Here is an 18,626-nt window from a genome sequence, read left to right on the forward strand (position 1 = left end):
GCGCCTCCTCTCTCCGGCCTGTTCAGTTAACCACGTGAACCGCCCGCCGCCTCGGGCTCGCTGCGGGGCCAGGGGTAAAGTGGGCGCGGGCACGGCGGCTGCGGAGGCCGCTTGGGGAGGAAGCGCCAGGAGGAGGAGGAGCAGCAGCAGCAACAGGCGACGGCGGTGCTGCTGCTGCTGGTAGCCGCGGCGGCCTGGCGGGCAGTCCCTCCCGGGAGGTGGCGGCGGCGGCGGCGGAAGCAGCGGCAGCAGCGCTCAAGCCTCGGCAGGAGGAGGGAGCTGGTTCACCGGCCCGGTAGCAGCAAGAAGGGCGGCGGTGGTGGTGGCGGCAGCAGCGGCGGAGACGATGCCGTCCGTGAGCCTCCCGCCGAAGGAGAACGCGCTGTTCAAGCGCATCTTGGTGAGTCGGGGTGGGGGGGACAGGCGGAGAAAGGCCGCCCTGCTCCTTCCCTCACGGGCTTGGGAGACGGCGGCGGCGCCTCGCTCGCTGCCCCTCGGAAGCGGGCCCCGGCGGCGTTGCCCCAGGCCGCCTGCCTGCCCGCCTCTGGCTCGGCCCCCTTGCAAGAGGCCGGGCCCCGGTGCCCCCCGCGCCGGGCGCCGCTGACAGGTGCCCCCTGGAGCTCGAGGGATTCCTCGTTCCAGAGCCGCCCGTGGAACGCGCCGGGCATCCCCCGCTCCAGGCGCGGCCGGGAAGAGATTCTTGCCTGGCGGGGGCTGGGGGGCGGCGGGGTCGGGGGTCTCGTGCGCCAGCAGGGTGTCCTAAAAATAGCATTGGGCGCCGTGGTGGGTGGGGGAGGAAAGGCGCGCGGCTGGGAAGGGGCCTTTATCCAGAGGATTTGCGGGGAAGCTGGAAAGGCAGCGTTTATCATTTAAGTTGGGGAGAGTTTCTCCAACTTGGGACGCGTGCTAAGGTTTTGTTCTGCCCTTGCCCTCCTGAGCGCGCGGTGCTTCTGAAAAGTGATCCGCGCAGCGTCTCTCGGCGATCGACTTCAGATTCCCGGGAACTGCACGCTCCTTTAAGAGGGTTGAGAATAGACCGGTGACGAACAGGGAGGGAGCAGCAGCTCGTGCGCGCCCTGCTAGTTCATGCCTCCTAATGTAGAATAGGCTTAGGGGACTCAGTTGTGCCACACTCCACTGAAAATAATCCTATGTGTTTGTGTACTTTAAAAAGTGCAGAGTTAGAATGTGCATGCAACGAAGTAGTAGTAGGCAGAAACAATCCTACTAAGGGCTACTTTGAAGTAAGTCTCATTGTATTCATTTAAGGATACATAGGATGCTAAGCCAAGTTGTCATAATAATGTAGTAACATACTACAATTCTAAAATAAAATAAAGCTGATTTGTATAGTTCTTTTAGTCTGTTTAATCCTTTTATTAAATCAGTAAGTAAAGGGGGGGATACCTCCACCAATCTTTTACAGATCAGTTACTTTACAGTGCAATACTAATGTCTGTTCAGATATAAATTCTATTAAATTCATTGGGGCTTACTCCAAGGCAAGTGAGATTAGGATTATACTCTTAATTGAAACAACTGGTGAAGTGGGCAACTGAAAACATTGTTTATTAAGAAACTGTAGTTAAGGGTGCCCTACATTTTATCTATTAAAACTTGGAAGCAAATGGATTTCTTTCTTGAGAATGTTAATCAATGTGTTGGTTGGTTATCTGGTATGCTTTGCATTCATAAATTATTTGATTGTCTATTAATAATACCCTTACAAACGTGTTTCTGTGGAACAATCTGTGCTCAAGAAACAACTTAGGAAAAAGAAATATTGAATTGTTCCAAAGTAGTTATAAGGCCTTGATATTAAAATAATAATTGTAAATAATACAAGGTGCAATCTAGCCATTGATTAAAGTGTTTTAAGTCCCATTGACTAGGGCAGAATACAGTTGAACATGTGCTAGATTGTGTCCAGAGTATTGTAGTGTTCAAATTCTGTGGTTGCTGAGCCTGCGGACTTGCATGAGTAGCACACTATAGCCTCACTGAAAGTAATTGGGCTACAATTATATTATGGACAACATGAAAACTGATAAGGAAAAGGTTTGTGTTATCTATGTGATCTCATAAGTTATGCAGGTGAAAACTTTTATGGAATACCTCTGGTTGCGAATGGGATCCGTTCCGGAGCCCCGCTCGCAACATGAGCAGAATGCAATGCGCGTCTGCATGGGTCGTGATTCGCCGCTTCTGCACCTGTGTGTGACGTCATTTTGAGCGTCTACGCATGTGTGAGTGACGAAATCCAGAAGGAACCCTTTCCAGTACTTCTGGATCACTGCAGGATGCAACCTGAAAAGACGTATCCTGAACCAAAAGTAACAAGAGCTATGACAGTACTTAATATGTTATACGTATACAAAGTAGCAATTTTATTTATTTGTTTTTATCCTACTCTTCTCTGAATTGTTTAGAGTGGCTTAGTTTGAGTGCTTCCAGTGGTTTCTTTTCAGATCCGCACCTGCTTAATTTCAGTAATGAGGTCAAGTACTCCTGAAGTGTAGAACCTAGACATTACCATGACTAACATGGGGCTTTGAGCCATAGTAAAGCATGGAGTGATTATTGCTTCATTGTTGCAATTGGACGCATGCTTTTGGAACAACCAGTTCAGCATAAGATGAGGAATTTAATTCAATGTTCCTTGCTTGCCCCAGCTTGCTTGTGTACATTTTAACACTGTTATGCAAATGAACAGGTCTGTAAAATGCTTTTATCAAGCACATTTAAGGGACTCACCCAGATTAGTTGTTATCCTCAGAAAGTGCTAAACTTGTCTAGTTTCTTATGCTGAGGTTTTCAGATGCATGGCAAATCAAATAAGTGCAGCTATGCAGCTACATCTTTAGAACAGTTGCCACCATTCCAGTTTACAGCCAGCTAATGCCAGTTGCTTTTTCCCATCTAGATTACTGAACCTGTAGCTTTGCTTTCTAGGACTTTCTTTTATCAGTGCAATGTGTAGTTAACAACTGGGATGAAAATGCATGTGTGCTCAGCTTCAAGAAACTGATGTTAGCCAATCCAAGTGGTCTGCTAGAAAGTGGAGCATGCTGTGCTTATGGGATGTGTGGCATAGTATGCTTACCCCACCTCCAAACCTTTGGCATACCTAAATATGATCAGCACACACCCCATAGCATGTATGCTTGGTATGTGTAATCTTTACCACTTCATATTTTCATAAGGTAAGCACTGCATATTTCACATGCATGCGTGTTGAGATGCACTTGCTATTGCCACGAGTAGGCATTAAAGCAAAGGTAAAGTGGTTTAGCGGGGCCCACTGCAGATTACTAATGAAGGTTTAAATGGGTTTTGAAAAGTATGCAGGCTATTTACAAAATAAAAAGGGCCGTGTTAGCTTTGGAAATTTTATACATGTCCCCATTTGCGTGTCACAGTAAGCCATAGTTAGAAATAAACTATGACTTACTGTAAATGTGCAGTGTGTTTAAACAAGTTTCTTAAATTGCACCTGCCCAACTCTGCCTTTTGCCAGTTGGGGGGAAGGAAGGCATAGCACTACTTCTGTTTCTCAAAACACTCCATGAGAAGAAGCCATGGTTTGGTCTTGGCTTCCTTTGGTAGTTTATTTGAGGAAAAATAAATCACAAGCTCTTGTTTGCACATAAACCTAAAACAGAGCTGTGGTTTATTGCCTTTCAGCTCAGCAAAGGGAGGAGTGAGGCATATGCCAATGGCTCATTCACAGTAAACCAAAGTTTGTTTCAGACTGTGGCTTACCATGATGTGTGAACCAGGCCAATGGTAGAAACATAAGGCAGGTGGGTGACCTTTAATAGGAAAGGCAAATATCCCCGGAGTGTCCTCATAATTTTCTTTTGGTAGGCATATTTTCAATTTTTTAAATCTTAAATGAAAACTCTGGTATTTGGGGTCTCTCTAAACTTACCTGCTTGAATGGTGATAAGTTAATTAGATACTAACTATTCATTTCCCATAGATAAGTAAGGATTATATAGGAATTTCACCTTTGGGTCATCTGTCGTTTAAGAAGCCTTATTGCTTTTAGAGCTGTGTATCATACCATTTATGTATCATTAATTAAACCAAGGCTCAAATCTCAGTTATAATTCCTTGCCATCAGATATCACTTCTAAAGTAGTATAAGACCAGTTAGCATCCTCTGGAGAATTTCCAGTGTAAGAAGAGGCTGTGTGGGCATTGGTAGGGTTGCCTTACACATTCAGAAGCTGAAGAGGCTGTTCTGCTGCTTACAAACTGATTAATAATCTTTAGCAACTTCCGTCTGCCTCCCTAGAGGAGGTGGAAGACTCCTGCTTTCTTTCTGCTCTGTTTCCACAAACCATAGTTGAGATTAGCTTTGGTTAAGAGATAAACTAAACTGTGGTTAGTCTAAAGCAGAAGCTTCTAATATCCTTGAAGCTGTTCTGAAGAAAGGGTGGTGGATATGATTTTAAGGTTTCATTGTTAAACTGAACTGTGATTTAGCATTACATGTGAACTTGGCCAATGAAAACTTATTGTGATTGGAAAACTTTGGAAAGAATGATTGAGACATTTGGCCTTCAGAATACAGTATCTCTCTTTTCAGTTTTTCTCTAAAAACTTTGTCATCAAGATACAAAACTACACAAATAAACTCCTGCATAGCTTTCCACTGAATTTGCATAAATCCTTTATCGGTGTCACTGTGGATGCATGATTATATGCCTACTGCAAGAAACGTATTGTGTGTCACTATAGATCATGAATTTGCCAATAGGTTCATGGTTAGCATTCTCTATAACTGATCATCTGCATTAACTTTTCATTTTTATTGCAAGGAATTATATCTGTACTTTATTACTTGTTTATCCTGTACCCCTTACGCCAGTAGTCTTCGGTTTTTCAGACCCAACATGCAACATATGTTCTGCTTCTCATTTTTCTGATAGATGTCCATCTTTCTCTTGGATTTTCTCCTTCTTTTCTTGTTCTCCCCACTTCTCCATGCTCCCCGTTCTCTTCTTTCTCCTTCTGAGAAAATAGCATGCAAAACAAAAAAGGTTGTAGTGCTGCAACTGGTACAACCCATTTCAACTTGGATGTAACCAAATCCTCAAGCCACCAGTTGGTAGATTAATGCTTTAAATAAGTTTAGATTAGCTAGAATCAAACTGGTAAGCAACCAGTATAGTGAGCCTATGCACTGTGGAATTTTGCACTAATTACTAAGTAAACTTTGAATGTCTTGTTTTCAAATATTGCCTGTAGCATCCTTCCTTTCATAATAGCGCTGATAACTTAAACAATTTAGCAGAAATAAGCTACAGTCACTTGGTCAGTGCATGAAAAAATGTAGAATTTAAAACATGCTTCCCAGTGCATATATGTAAAAGGGAGTGTGGCACAGTGTTGTGTGATGTAGTGGTTAGAGTGTAAAACTATGACACTACCTTGAGCTCCTTGGAGGAAAGGTGAAATACGGTAAAAATGCAATAATTAAATAAATTAAAATGTTTACTCGCATTCAGAGGTAACAATAACCATAGGGAGAATCGGCACTATTTGTATATTTAGTAGTTTGTTTATTTGCAGAATGGTTTTGAACCCTGGAGTTAGAAGTAAAATGCCCTACATACAATATATATATATATATATATATATGTATGAGCTAGCCATAGACTATGCTGCATAAACCTGGTTGTGCAACATTGTGCTAGTACATTAAATGCCTGGTGGTCTGAATGACTTTTGGAGTTAATTATTGAATTGAAGGGCTATTTATATATATGGAGAGCAAATTAAGTTGATGACCACAGTTATCACTAGCTCAAATAAAGGTGACTGTTCCCTTCTCAGTGTTCATATTGCTCCTTGGTATATCTGAAGTGAGTTAAAAAGACAGTAGTCTCAATGTGGTTGTTATCTTGTGTAGACATTTGGAAACATGGGGCTGTTTTTCCAGCTCAGCATGACACTTTAGGACACACCCTGGAGAGTCACTGATAGAATCTGTAGGATAGCTCCCTATTCAACAGAGTAATGAAGCATCTTAACTAGATTCAAGTTATTGCTGTTTTGGCAAAGCAAGATCAGTCATAGGCAAGACATTAAATGTTTATGGATATAATTATTATATAGGTCAAACTTCAATAGGAGTGAAAGTACATGGAATTCAGCCACAGAGTATGTGTATATGCAACCTAAACTGCAGGTTTGGCTTCAGCTGCAGCATCAGTTCACTATTGCGTTGATAATAGCCCAGATGACTTGCGCTGCTGCAGCCAGAAGTTCTTAATAAGGATGCAGAGAGGTGGTTCAAAGGGTACTCTCTTGGGAAAGTGACCTTCTGAATTCTGATTGTGTAAACAAGTTTATAGCTAAGCTACAGGAGCAGCTAATGGGCTGTTCTTAATTTAGCAATGTGAAGAATAAATGACCTCCCCCAGCAATAAATTCCTTATTAATGACAGCTTATTAGAGAGATGATGCTCCATGGGGTGTTATTTCTTTTTCTTTTTCTGCCCTTATATCTAAAAAGACAAAATTGAGTATGGGAGAAAAATCACAACACACCATTCCCCAAATTTCAAAGGCAGCTTGTGATGGAAGAAACCTATTGTGTCAAACTGTTGAGCATTGAGCACTGTAGATCTTTTATACATTAATTCTAATTAAATTTTATAATACATAGACAATAATGTTCCTTTTGGGCTGAACAACTATTGATAGTGCCACAGATGGACTTCGATTGATTCAGAAAATGTGGAGCTTCAGAATGATTTTGAAATTACTTATGGGTCTCTTAATCTAGTCAGAAATGTATGTTAACGAACATACTTTCCCAAGCATGTGTATGTAGAATAACCTAAGTTCTTTAGTAGCATCCTCCCCAAGAGTAAATTAGTTTTGAGGGTTGTTGTTTAAAAAAAGAAAGTTGGTTCTTAAGATAAGTTAGTTAACATTCAATATGGCTGCATACTACTTAGCATGCAGCATTTATGGCTGTTTTATCACTCTTATGTGGACAGTTTTATTTTTACTGTGAAACTTATACAATTGGGATGAGCCATAACTCAGGTCTTGTGCTTTGCCATATATAAGTCCCAGTTTTCCCCATGCCATCTCCAGAGACTGGCTGAGTTCACACTTTAAACCATAATTTGATGTGATGTGAATTTCAGGCTCACTTGCTTCTACCCTACCCTCCTGTTATATAGCTGGGAGGATAAGCTCAGAAGCTTCATTTCTGCGGAAATGCTGTTTGTCATTCCACCTGAACTGACAAACTGTTGTTAATAGTAACAATGCTTTGTCTGAAACACACTAACTTCAAACTCTGATTTTCTGTGATGTACAAATGTGGCCAAAGAATCTTGAGTACCTGACACTTTGGACTGACATGGGCTCTTCAATTAAATGTTGCTGTGCTGGATGCACTGACCAGTGGTCTCGCTTAAAATGAGATGGCTTCTTATCTGTAAATCAACAGATAGAAATTTTAAATGCGAAAATACATGATTTCTTTGCATAATTTGCATTTCAATAGCAATAGGGAATTTATTTCAACAAGAAATGATTTTTCACTTGACTATATTGTGAACAATGAACAAAAATTTGTATGGAAGGGGTTAAAACTTGCAAAAAGTTGGGGGCCAGGAGGGCAATTAACAACATGAAGTTAGGATTCTGGCGGTGACTCATTCCCGCCCCCCACATTCCCAGGTTTCTGATTTGGACTTTAAATGGTGAACACTAATGCTCTAGAAGATACTTTGCTTATTTTGATTCTCCTTAGTTTTTAGAAAAATGAAATCTTCAATCACATTCTGCGATGAAAGCAAAACTTGTGATGTAACTGTCAATAACTTTATGATATACTACCTGTGTAATAAATCATTGGGCTTTTAACAGTGAATTGCAATGGGGCAAGTCATTTTCAGGAATAGACTAGGAATAACTTTCTTCTTACTAATATCTATTTATCATTTTGCTGAAGTGTTTGGAAGAATCATGTTCTTTACTCCTGAAATTTGTTTCTCCCAACCTTTAATTGTATACAGAACACAATAAGAGCAGAAATACTTGTGCTAGAAACTGTTAACACATGCGACTAATGGGATCCCTCATGTTTAAACCTGCCACCCACGTATCCCTTCAACACTAAGTTATAGCCAACAAAATATTTGCATGAGTGAACAATTTTAGCTCACACAAAGCCACTTCCCTCCCTCTCCTGTCCCTGTGAACACCCCCAAATCTGGTTTTCTCAACCCACTCCCCAAGAGCAAATTGGCTGGATGTAGCGGTGCACAGGGGATGGAGGGGAACTTCTGCCGCGTGAGCAAAAATTGCTCTGCTCATGTAATGACTTGGTTGGATTCATTCTTGCTTAACATGGTTAAGGGTTTATGAGTGTAGCTTATTTCTATCACATTTGTTACAGTTGCTTTGGATTTATTTTTTTGTCTTTACAGAGGTGTTATGAACATAAACAGTACAGAAATGGTTTGAAATTTTGCAAACAAATTCTTTCCAATCCAAAGTTTGCAGAACATGGAGGTGAGTCTTCAGACTTCTACATAAACAAGTACTGGTTCTGAACATGTTAAGTTTTAAAATTGGCTTATATTTATAGTTTGCCTCATCCTTATGGTTTGGATTGGGTAGCAATATATGTTTACAATTCAATTTGAATTATGAAATTGAATTTTAAAAAAACTTCAGCCTCATTCCAGTCATGAAAACAAAGCCTAAATCGAAAGACCTTTTGAAAAATGGCCAAAATGATTTTGGCAAGTATACAAAGGTCTGTAATTGAAGGGCAATTATTCTCCTGTGTATCCACATTCATGATATGTTGGAACATTTCTTAGACTTGTAAACTGCTAAGAAAAACTGAAAGTGGTAGTAGATGTGATGGTGACAGAACTGCCTTGAAACAGCATTCGGCACTGAAATACAGAAAGTGGAGTGGGTGATTGCATATGGAGAAGAGACAGGCCCTGAACCCTTCTTCAGTCTTGCCTACATCCCCACAATCCCTTCTCCCTGGCTGCTACTCTAACCGAACTCATTTCTGTTTTCAAGGCTTGTGGGGTTGGGGAGGGTGACTTTGGGAAGAGGCGGTATGCTAAGGTAGAACATCCTACTTTCCTAGCTTAGAGGAACATAGGAAGCTGCCTTATACTGAGTCAGAGACCATTAGTCCATTATGCTCAGTATTGTCAACACTGACTGGTAGTGGCTTTCCAGTAGTTTGGGCAGGGGTCTCTTCTGGCCCTAACTGAAGATTCCAGGGATTGAACCTGAGGCCTTCTGCATGCAACAGGTCATGGTGTACCACTGTGCTTAAAGCCCTTCTGGCTTGAGATTGCCCCACACAATCTTTGTGTGTGTTTGAACACACACAAAGCCAGGAGGGAGGCAGAAGAAACAAAAAGAATGCAGAAATTATCAGTGCCAGCTTGGAATGTTTATTGTAGCGCAACGAGGTTTGGAATAAGTTCCTTCTTCAGGAGTTATCTTAAACTTATTGAATCAGCTTATACAGATGCTGTTGCCTATCTGGCACTACCTGAAGGATGAGTCCTCTCCCCCACTCCCCATCCCTAATGTCAGTTCCATGATACAAATTGACCCTTTGCCCCAAGTTGTTATTAGCTGCAGAGAAGAAAATGGGCACTAACTAATTAAGCACAGCAGGTTTAGGGATGGAGGGAATTGTATTGGGAATCTATGCCAAGGAGCACTAACTTTATTTATTAACTGAATTTACCATCTCATGAAATAAGTTCTCTTGGTGGCTTACAAAACAGATACAACAATTAAAATGCAGTATAGAACAATAAAAGCAATTTAAAATTAAAAGCACAATTAAAATACAGATTTAAAAACCTGTGGGTGATATCCAGAGTCGCACAAATAGACTCTGATCAGGCATAGGAATTCTCCTTTCTCTATTACCCACTGTTTTCCCAACATCTGCTCTAGATAGTCTCCCAACCTTTCAAAGCCGACTTTGGGGTGTGTGGTTCTGCCTGCGGATGGACACTTTGTTGTTTTCATCCTAAAAAGATTGGACCGTAAATAATTTTATCCCATTCTTCTCTTCCACACAAAACATGCCCCATCCCATATCCCACTGCTTTTAATAAAAGAAAGGTATGGCACGACATCCAGTCACAGATCTTTTGCGGAGAGATAAATTGGTCCTGAGATCCTGCACATTTGAAACAATTAAGATCCACTGAAACCTGCCAGTCATAGCACATACAGTTACCCTTCTGGGAATCTACTACAATTAAATGTTCAATCGGTAAGGAATTATTTGTTTGAACAAAAATTAAGGGCATCTTCCAACAGAAAAGGGATTTGCTCTTAAAGTTGCAGAAGCACTTCTGTGTAATAGGCATATCCCTGCTTTCAGATTTATAGAAATGCTGCTTGGAATTTAAAACAAAATCTACTGATAGAAGTCTCTGCTACCAGTTTCTCTGTTCATAAAACTTCAAAATATGTATTACTATTACTATGGCTTGGCACAGCTGGTAATGATTTTTTTTTTCTTTTTCTTTTTAGAAACCCTGGCTATGAAAGGACTAACGCTAAACTGCCTAGGTAAAAAAGAAGAGGCATATGAATTGGTGCGAAGGGGCCTACGAAATGACTTGAAGAGTCATGTCTGTATCCTTTTCAACGTGCACATTAGATCGGCAGACAAAGAAAATGATAAGCAATAAAAAATAAATAGAAAACATATATAAACTAGAACATAAAATGTAGCCTCTCCCTTTGTATTATGTACCTTCTAAAAGGCATTTCTTGAAACTTTTTGAACAGTTATATTACAGCCTTTGGAGCAACCATCCTAGCTTTTATTCTGTAATGTACCTTACTAATTCTATTTACAGACCAGATTCAAGTGAGTGCCTGAACAGCATAGTCTTAGAAATATTTGGGCCGCATAATTAACTGTATTTAAGTGCTGACTTCTAATACTCCGAGGAGCTTTACACATATTTCATTGTAAGTATTATGCTAGTTTGTATTGGTATACTAGTTATAGGTTTCTCTAGCTGAGGGGGGAAAGGCATTTACAGACGTGGAAATAGTTGAATGAGTTGTTTCTCATTTTCAATTGTTGCAAAACGGATGACCTTAACTGAGGTTTCCAGGTTGGCATGTCTATGGCCTCCTCCAGCGATCAGACAAGAAATATGATGAAGCCATCAAATGTTATAGAAATGCACTGAAATGGGATAAGGACAATCTCCAAATTTTGAGGGACCTTTCTCTGCTACAAATTCAAATGAGGGATCTTGAAGGCTACAGGGTAAGTCAAGAACAAGCCTCAGGAAGGTTTTACAAGCGCAGTAACTCTAAATAGTTCATAAACTATGAAAAGTATGAGAGAGCAAAACCCTTTTGCCTTGTTTTCTACCCTAATAATTTGGTAGGGATTTTGTTGTCGTTTAGTCGTTTCTGACTCTTCGTGATCCCGTGGACCAAAGTATGTGGTACGGATTTAGTTGAGAACAAAATGATTTCATCTAGTGCTTTCTTAAGTGCTTAGAATAATGCACATTTCTGCCTGCTGACTTGTAGAAGAACTAGGTTCAGATGATCAAAGACAGAATCATAAAATTGTAGAGTTGGAAGATATACAGAGGGTCATTCCATGCAATGCAGGAATGTCAGCTGCAGCATCCATGACAGATGGCCATCTAACTTCTGCTTTAAAAAACCATCCAAAGTAGGAGAGTTTACCACCTCTTGTGGGAGTCTGTTCCACTGTCAGAAAGTTCTTCCTGATGTTTAGTCGGAATCTCCTTTCTTGTAACTTGAAGCCATTGGTTCATGTCCTACCCTCCAGAGCAGGAGAAAACAAGCTTGCTCCATCTTCATGTGGCAGCCCTTTAGATATTTGAAGATGACTATCACATTTCCCCTCAGTCTTCTCTTACCCAGGCTAAACATATCCAACTTTGTCAACCATTCCTCATAAGGCTTGGTTTCTAGACCCTGGATCATCTTTGTTGCCCTCCTCTGCACACGTTCCAGCTTCTCAATATCCTTCTGAAATTGTGTCAGCCAGAACTGGGCACAGTACTCCAGCTATGGTCTGGCCAAGGCAGAATAGAGTAATACTATTACATCTCTTGATCTGGAAGATCAAGATAGGTACACTGGTTCTGCAGAAGGAATTGTCCACCTTTTCCCTTTATAATGCAATCCTAAAATGTGATGGCCTTATTTTGTCTGCATTGTTTTTATTTCTAAAATGGTTTCTGAGTTACATTTCTGTGTCGTAGTTCAACAGCTGTTCTTCCTAGTGTCTTAGAAACCTGAGATATTAGTGAAGTTGTCAAGTATTAGTATTTTGTACAAGTTGCAATTAACTCATCTCATTGCTGAGTTCCACACAGATTTAGTCATTATTATCCTTAGCTGTGTTGATGCCATAGTTGATAGTGCTCAGGATTTACTACCAAAAATATACTAGTTCTATCATCAGCACCGTTCAGGTCTGGAATAGTCACATTGATCAAACTGTTTTTCACAGGTTCTGTACGAAATGTATATAAAGGTTTTTATATGTTGAAACCTTAAATTTTGAACTCTTGTCATTGATTTATTGATTAATACTTTTGATTTAGTTCTGAATCCAGAAGGCTGGAATGTGAAAGCTACCATTTTATTACATTTATGCAGGAAACTAGATATCAGTTACTTCAACTTAGACCTGCACAGCGAGCATCATGGATTGGCTATGCGATTGCTTATCATCTTCTGGAAGACTATGAAATGGCAGCAAAGATTTTGGAGGAATTTAGGAAGACTCAACAGGTATCATTAAAAAAAACAAACCAAGTTTGTATATAGCTAAAATAATCAGAATCGAAAATGAAGAATAAAATATAATATTTTGTGTGTCTAAGGGCTAGGTAAAAACATTTACCTATCAGACTCTCCCTATGGAGCTGATGGTTGATGTCATCTATCATCCAAAAGTAGAAAACATGCATGGATTGAGTATTCCCATCCTCCCATAAGTGATTGTGTCTTTCAGAACTACCAATGCCAACCATCTTTAGTAAAAGGCGAAAGATTTATACGATCTGAGGTGAAACCAGAGTTTACCAATGCCAACCATGTGTTTGGCTGGTACATGTGCTATCTTGATTCAGCAAAGGACAATGTTTGGGAGATTGAAGAGCCACATACAGGTGGCATTACCAGTTCAAAATCTCCCTCTTTTTTCCTGTACATATATGGGTCACATCTGACAATCCAGATGGTCAGCCCTTTTTCCTCATACAGGTCACCCTGATCAGTTTATGTGGGGTTTTGGTTGCAATGCTAACATTAAAAGGATGAATACTGAAGTGTTTTCTTACCTATGCAGACATCTCCTGATAAAGTAGACTACGAGTATAGTGAGCTACTCTTGTATCAAAATCAAGTCCTCCGGGAAGCAGGACTATACAAGGAAGCTTTGGACCATCTTAGTACCTATGAAAAGCAAATCTGTGACAAATTAGCAGTTGAAGAAACTAAAGGTAAATGAGCCAATAGGATTCTCTTGTTTCTAAGCCTGTTCTCAACGAGAAATATTAAATGAATACGAAATAAGTTGCCTTACAATTACTACATAATTGGCAAGTTCAAAGCGTGCTATATATTAATTTGGTACTGCTATATATTTTTCTACATGTTAAATTAATAATAGAGTTGATTCTTTTAAAGGCTGTCAACAATCTGGTAAGTGGGTGTGACTTTGTATTGTAACCAGGAAGCAAGAAAAATTGGAGGCTAGCTGGCCTTAAGTCTGAACTTAATTGAATATATTATACATTAATTTCCTTGAAACCTAAACAATGTTTTTTCTGGGTATTCTTGGAATAAATTGTTTCACTTATGTTGTGTGTGGCTGGAATGCTGTTTGTGTCAAAATAGTGTTGTGCTCCTCAGCACACTTTGAGGCAAGAAAAATACACTGTCTTTGATAAAAGAGTTCCGCTGTCACTGTCATTGGTTCTGGCCCTAGAAAAATGAAATATTTAACTTTCGACAGGCAGAAAAATAATCTATTAGAGTGTGCATTATGTCCATGGCAAATGCTATCTCAGCATACTCTCTAGTATATTTTTCATACAAATACGGATTTGAATAATGTACAATTCTAAAAGTTTAGGAAGAATTCTTAACAGTCTGTGGTAGTGCCCATGGCTAATTCTTCCTAAACTTTCAACATTGTCCACTATTCAAATCCATATTTGAATAGAGATTACTGGCTTGATGGTGGATATATGAAGACACATTCAGCTGAATGCATTTAGAGAAATCTTTACAAAATGCTTTAGTTGTCACAGTGTGATATAAAATTTGTTCCTCGTGTTTTCACAAAAATAGAATAGCAATACGACATAGGGTGGGAATTAATTAACGAGCCCCACCAGTAGAAGCCCACATAAGGACTTCCACTAGCTTAATGGGGCCTCTTCCCCTTCTCACCCCCCATTAGCTCTGGGGAGAGGTTGGCAGAACCCCAGAACATCACCTTGGAGGGACAGGGGTGAAAAGAGAACAGAAATGCTTTCACTGGTGGAATGATTTGCTAACTCTATGTTGAATATCTTCGGTAGAATTCTTGATGAAAGAGCTGAGTCCCAACAACAAAGGGCAGATGTTCTCATACAAGTGCACTTCTTCTCACAGATAACATACACAAACAATAGCTATATTTTGCAGCAGAGGTCATCCTGCAGATAACCATCTTATCAGGAGGTCCATTCCACATGCTATAGCCATTGGGACTTTCAGTGTGGCAGTGCCTGCTCTCCTATTTGCATATCAGACAGGCATCTTATCTGTTTATTTTTTGGTGCCTGCTAAAAACATTGCTCTTTCAACAAGTTTTCTAAAATCTTTATCCCAGCTGGTACCTGTCCTGAATGTGAATTGATTTTCCATATGTGGTGGTGATTTAAACTTTCTATATTTTTTAATGTTTTGCTTTTAACTGGTTTTATATATGTAATGTGTCATTTTATTGTAATATGCTTTGAGATGGCCCAATGGAAATGATTCATAAATGAAATTTAATAATAATTGGCTTAAACCTTAGCAGGACTATATTATACAGTGGTGCCCCGCAAGACGAACGCCTCGCAAGACGAAAAACCCGCTAGACGAAAGGGTTTTCCGTTTTGGAGGCGCTTCGCAAAACGAATTTCCCTATGGGCTTGCTTCGCAAGAAGAAAGCCCATAGGGAAATCTCCAGGGACCTCTTTTAAATGCAAGCGGTGGGGAGCAAAGCCTTTTCCCCCCCTCCGGCCTTCAGAAGAGGTCCAGGAAGACCGGCGGGGGCGAAAGGCTTTGCTCCCCACCGCCAGCATTTTAAAAGCAGTCCGGGATAGCAGGGAAGCGCTTCTCGCTATCCCGGAGGGCTTTTGAAGACAGGCGGGGGGGCAAAAGTCTTTGTCCCCCCTGCCTGCCTTCCCGGGGGTTTTTTAATCGCCCCGGGACTGTCCCAGGGCGATTTAAAAGCCCCCGGACGCCTTTTGAAGGCGGGCGGGGGGCAAAAGTCTTTGCTCCCCCCTGCCTGCCTTCCCGGGAGAGCAGAGAAACGCCAGCATTTTAAGATCGCCCCGGACAGCGGAGAAGTCCTCCGCTGTCCCGGGGGCTTTTAAAATGCTGGGGACGGCAGCGAAGCCTTCGCTGCCGCCCACCAGCATTTTAAGATCGCCCCGGACAGCGGAGAATTCCTCCGCTGTCCCGGGGTTTTTAAAATGCTGGCGGGCGGCAGCAAAGCCTTCGCTGCCGCCCGCCAGCATTTAAAATCGCCCCGGGACAGTGGAGAAGTCTCCGCTGTCCCGGGGGCTTTTAAAATGCTGGGGGACGGCAGCGAAGCGTTCGCTGCCGCCCGCCAGCATTTTAAGATCGCCCCGGGACAGCGGAGAAGTCTCTGCTGTCCCGGGAAGGCAGGCGGGGGGGAAGCAAAGACATTCGCCCCCCGCCAGCCTTCAGAAGAGGTCGGGGGACAGACTGTCCCCGGACCTGGTCTGAAGGCGGTTTCTATAGGAACGCATTAATTGATTTTTAATGCATTCCTATGGGAAACCGTGCTTCGCAAGACAAAAAACTCGCAAGACGAAAAGACTTGCGGAACGAATTAATTTCGTCTTGCGAGGCACCACTGTACATTGTTGCTGTGACTTTCATCTCCTCCAGTCCTCAAAAGTACAGAATTCAGCATCTTCATATTTCTTGGTTAGATTTATTATTTTTTTAAAGCGTATTTCAGGCCCTTCTTACTTTGAATAAAAATTTGGAGCATATTGGTAGTCTGTGTGCCCTTCACACAAAAGTATATTAGGTTACATTGGTGCAAAATACGATAGCAAATATTGGGGGCATGCAGGGGGTGAGGGGGGAAAGGTCTATTCTGTTTGGACAATCAGAAGTCTGTTAGATATTATCCAGCAACTTTGTGAAGACTCTATTTTTATTTTTTTTGTTAGTGACAACTGTTGTATCTTAACAATGCATATGCTCTGTAGTAGCTTCAGACAAGTAAATCCCTTGCCTGTGGCAGTATATAGGCTTTGCTTGATAGAAAAGGGCTCTACACAAGTAGGAAATGTAGCATGTTGAAGGTTAGCTCCATGATACTTAGAAAAACATTGTTTCATTGGCACAATATACCGTATATAGATATGTATATATTAAATACCCTCTCACGGTTGATTTATAACTCTGCATTTTTAACAGGCGAACTTCTGTTACAACTCTGCAGGCTGGAAGAAGCCACTGAGATATATAGAGGATTGCAAGAAAGAAATCCTGAAAACTGGGCTTATTACAAAGGTTTAGAAAAGGCACTCAAACCAGGTAACAATATAGCCTGCACCAAGTTAGGTGCGAACCTGTAAATAACAAAGCCCTTATTTGATTTTTATATGTGATAGGAGCATATATTTTGTCATAATCCTCAGTTACTTTTCATAGCAAGCTGAATTGCGGTGAATTTACTTTCCTTTTGGAAGAAAACGTGTGTATGATGGCTGAGAAGTGCTCTATGTGTAAGCGTACACACAAATTAGTGATGGGAGAGGAATTCATTTTACGTAGGCTATGCTTCAAGAATTGCAGTGTATTTTGAATTTCATTAAAAGTGAGTTAATGTACATTTCTTTCTTTATCCATTTATGTCTCACTTTTCTAAGAAGTTCATAGTAGTATAAAACTGAGGTCAACACAACTTTTTCAACATTGCATATTTGAGTTCTTCAGGTGTGATCAGGTTGGGTCTTGTCTATGTCGATGATGAGGGGGAACACTTGGAACAATTCAGTCTATGCACTATGTGCTGATTGTATTCATAGAATTGTAGAGTTGGAAGGGACTATGAGGGTCATCCAGTCCAACGCCCTGCAATGCAGGAATCTTTTGCCCAGTGTGGGGCTAGAACCCATGACCATGAGATTAAGAGTCTCATGTTTTACCAACTGAGCTATCCCAGACTCAAAATCCAACACTGCATTTTAAGCTCATAGATTTGTCATTCTTTGGAAGGGGGTATTCATATGCTGGTGTGTTTCGAATTTAAGATCTTTTTCTAAAATTTGCAGTAGCAGAGATAGTGGAGGGCAGAGTTACTGGAGCGGATGGTGAACAAGACAGTTCTGCACTTGCTCCCCGTCTTGCCCACCCTCCAATCTTGGTAATCGGGAAGGTTTACCTGCTTTACCCTCAAGCATGCCATTGCTGAATGCCAGCTCAGTCAAGACAAGGAGTCAGTTGTTACTGGCCCCCTTGTGCAAGAATAGATCAATCACGCTTGTGCCACTGAAACCTGGTTGGATGAAGTGGGGTGTAAGTTACTTTTCCCAAATATATTATCCACGTTTCAGGACATGACACCAGTGTACACTTGAGGGACAGCAAGGTTGTTTGAGCCTTAATGATTCTGAGTGTAGTATAAAGGACCCCAAGGCTGATTATTTTCAGAGACTTTAGCATTCACACTGAAGATACATTATTAGGTGGTAGCTCAGGATTTGATGGCCTCCATGACAACTTTGGGCCTCTTCCAGTTGTATTTGGACCAGCACACATAGCAAGACACACACTGGACTAGTTTTCTTCATTGGACTGGAAAAGGGTGATCTGTGGGGTAAGGCCTACCTTTTGTCTGGATCCCTGCCCATCCTGGCTGTTGAACTCTGTCAGAATGGAGCTGTCCATGTGGGCCTTGGAGGTTGTGAATGCCTCATTGAGGGATGCAGTTGTCTCTACTGCCCTTAAAGCGGGACTTGTTGAGAAGCCTAATTTAGATCTTTTGGCGTGAGAGATTATTGTATTCTTCGGCAAGGTGGCAGAGCAAGTGGTGATGGAATAACTCCAGTCGGTGTTGGAAAATCCTATTCAGATCATTTCCAGTCAAACTTCAGACCTGCCTTTGGAACAGAAGCAGCCTTTCCCCATTGGAAATGTAGGGAGAGAGTGTGATCCTATCGGTTCTTCTGTAACTCTTAAGCATCTTTCAATACCATGGGGGGGGGGTCCATGCGTGCAGATGGACGCTGTTTGTGTCAAGGGATGTTATTCCTGAGAATAAGGTGGCACTGTTAATG

The 18,626-nt window shown here is 41.3% G+C and overlaps 1 protein-coding gene across 1 annotated transcript in view; it reads left to right on the forward strand.

Annotated features, from left to right (window-relative positions):
- Window positions 1–115: 115 nt before the first annotated feature.
- Window positions 116–18,626, forward strand: part of NAA15 (N-alpha-acetyltransferase 15, NatA auxiliary subunit) — a 34,107-nt gene continuing 15,596 nt past the window's right edge. The window contains exons 1-7 of the mRNA XM_081926019.1: window positions 116–400; window positions 8,463–8,547; window positions 10,567–10,671; window positions 11,163–11,320; window positions 12,700–12,834; window positions 13,394–13,547; window positions 16,762–16,881. Of these exons, the coding sequence (XP_081782145.1) occupies window positions 347–400; window positions 8,463–8,547; window positions 10,567–10,671; window positions 11,163–11,320; window positions 12,700–12,834; window positions 13,394–13,547; window positions 16,762–16,881 (811 nt within the window). The 5' untranslated portion in view covers window positions 116–346. The remainder of the gene's footprint in view (window positions 401–8,462; window positions 8,548–10,566; window positions 10,672–11,162; window positions 11,321–12,699; window positions 12,835–13,393; window positions 13,548–16,761; window positions 16,882–18,626) is intronic.

Source organism: Podarcis melisellensis, assembly GCF_964234715.1.
Source record: "Podarcis melisellensis genome assembly, chromosome: 9".
NCBI classification, from domain to species: Eukaryota; Metazoa; Chordata; class Lepidosauria; order Squamata; family Lacertidae; genus Podarcis; species Podarcis melisellensis.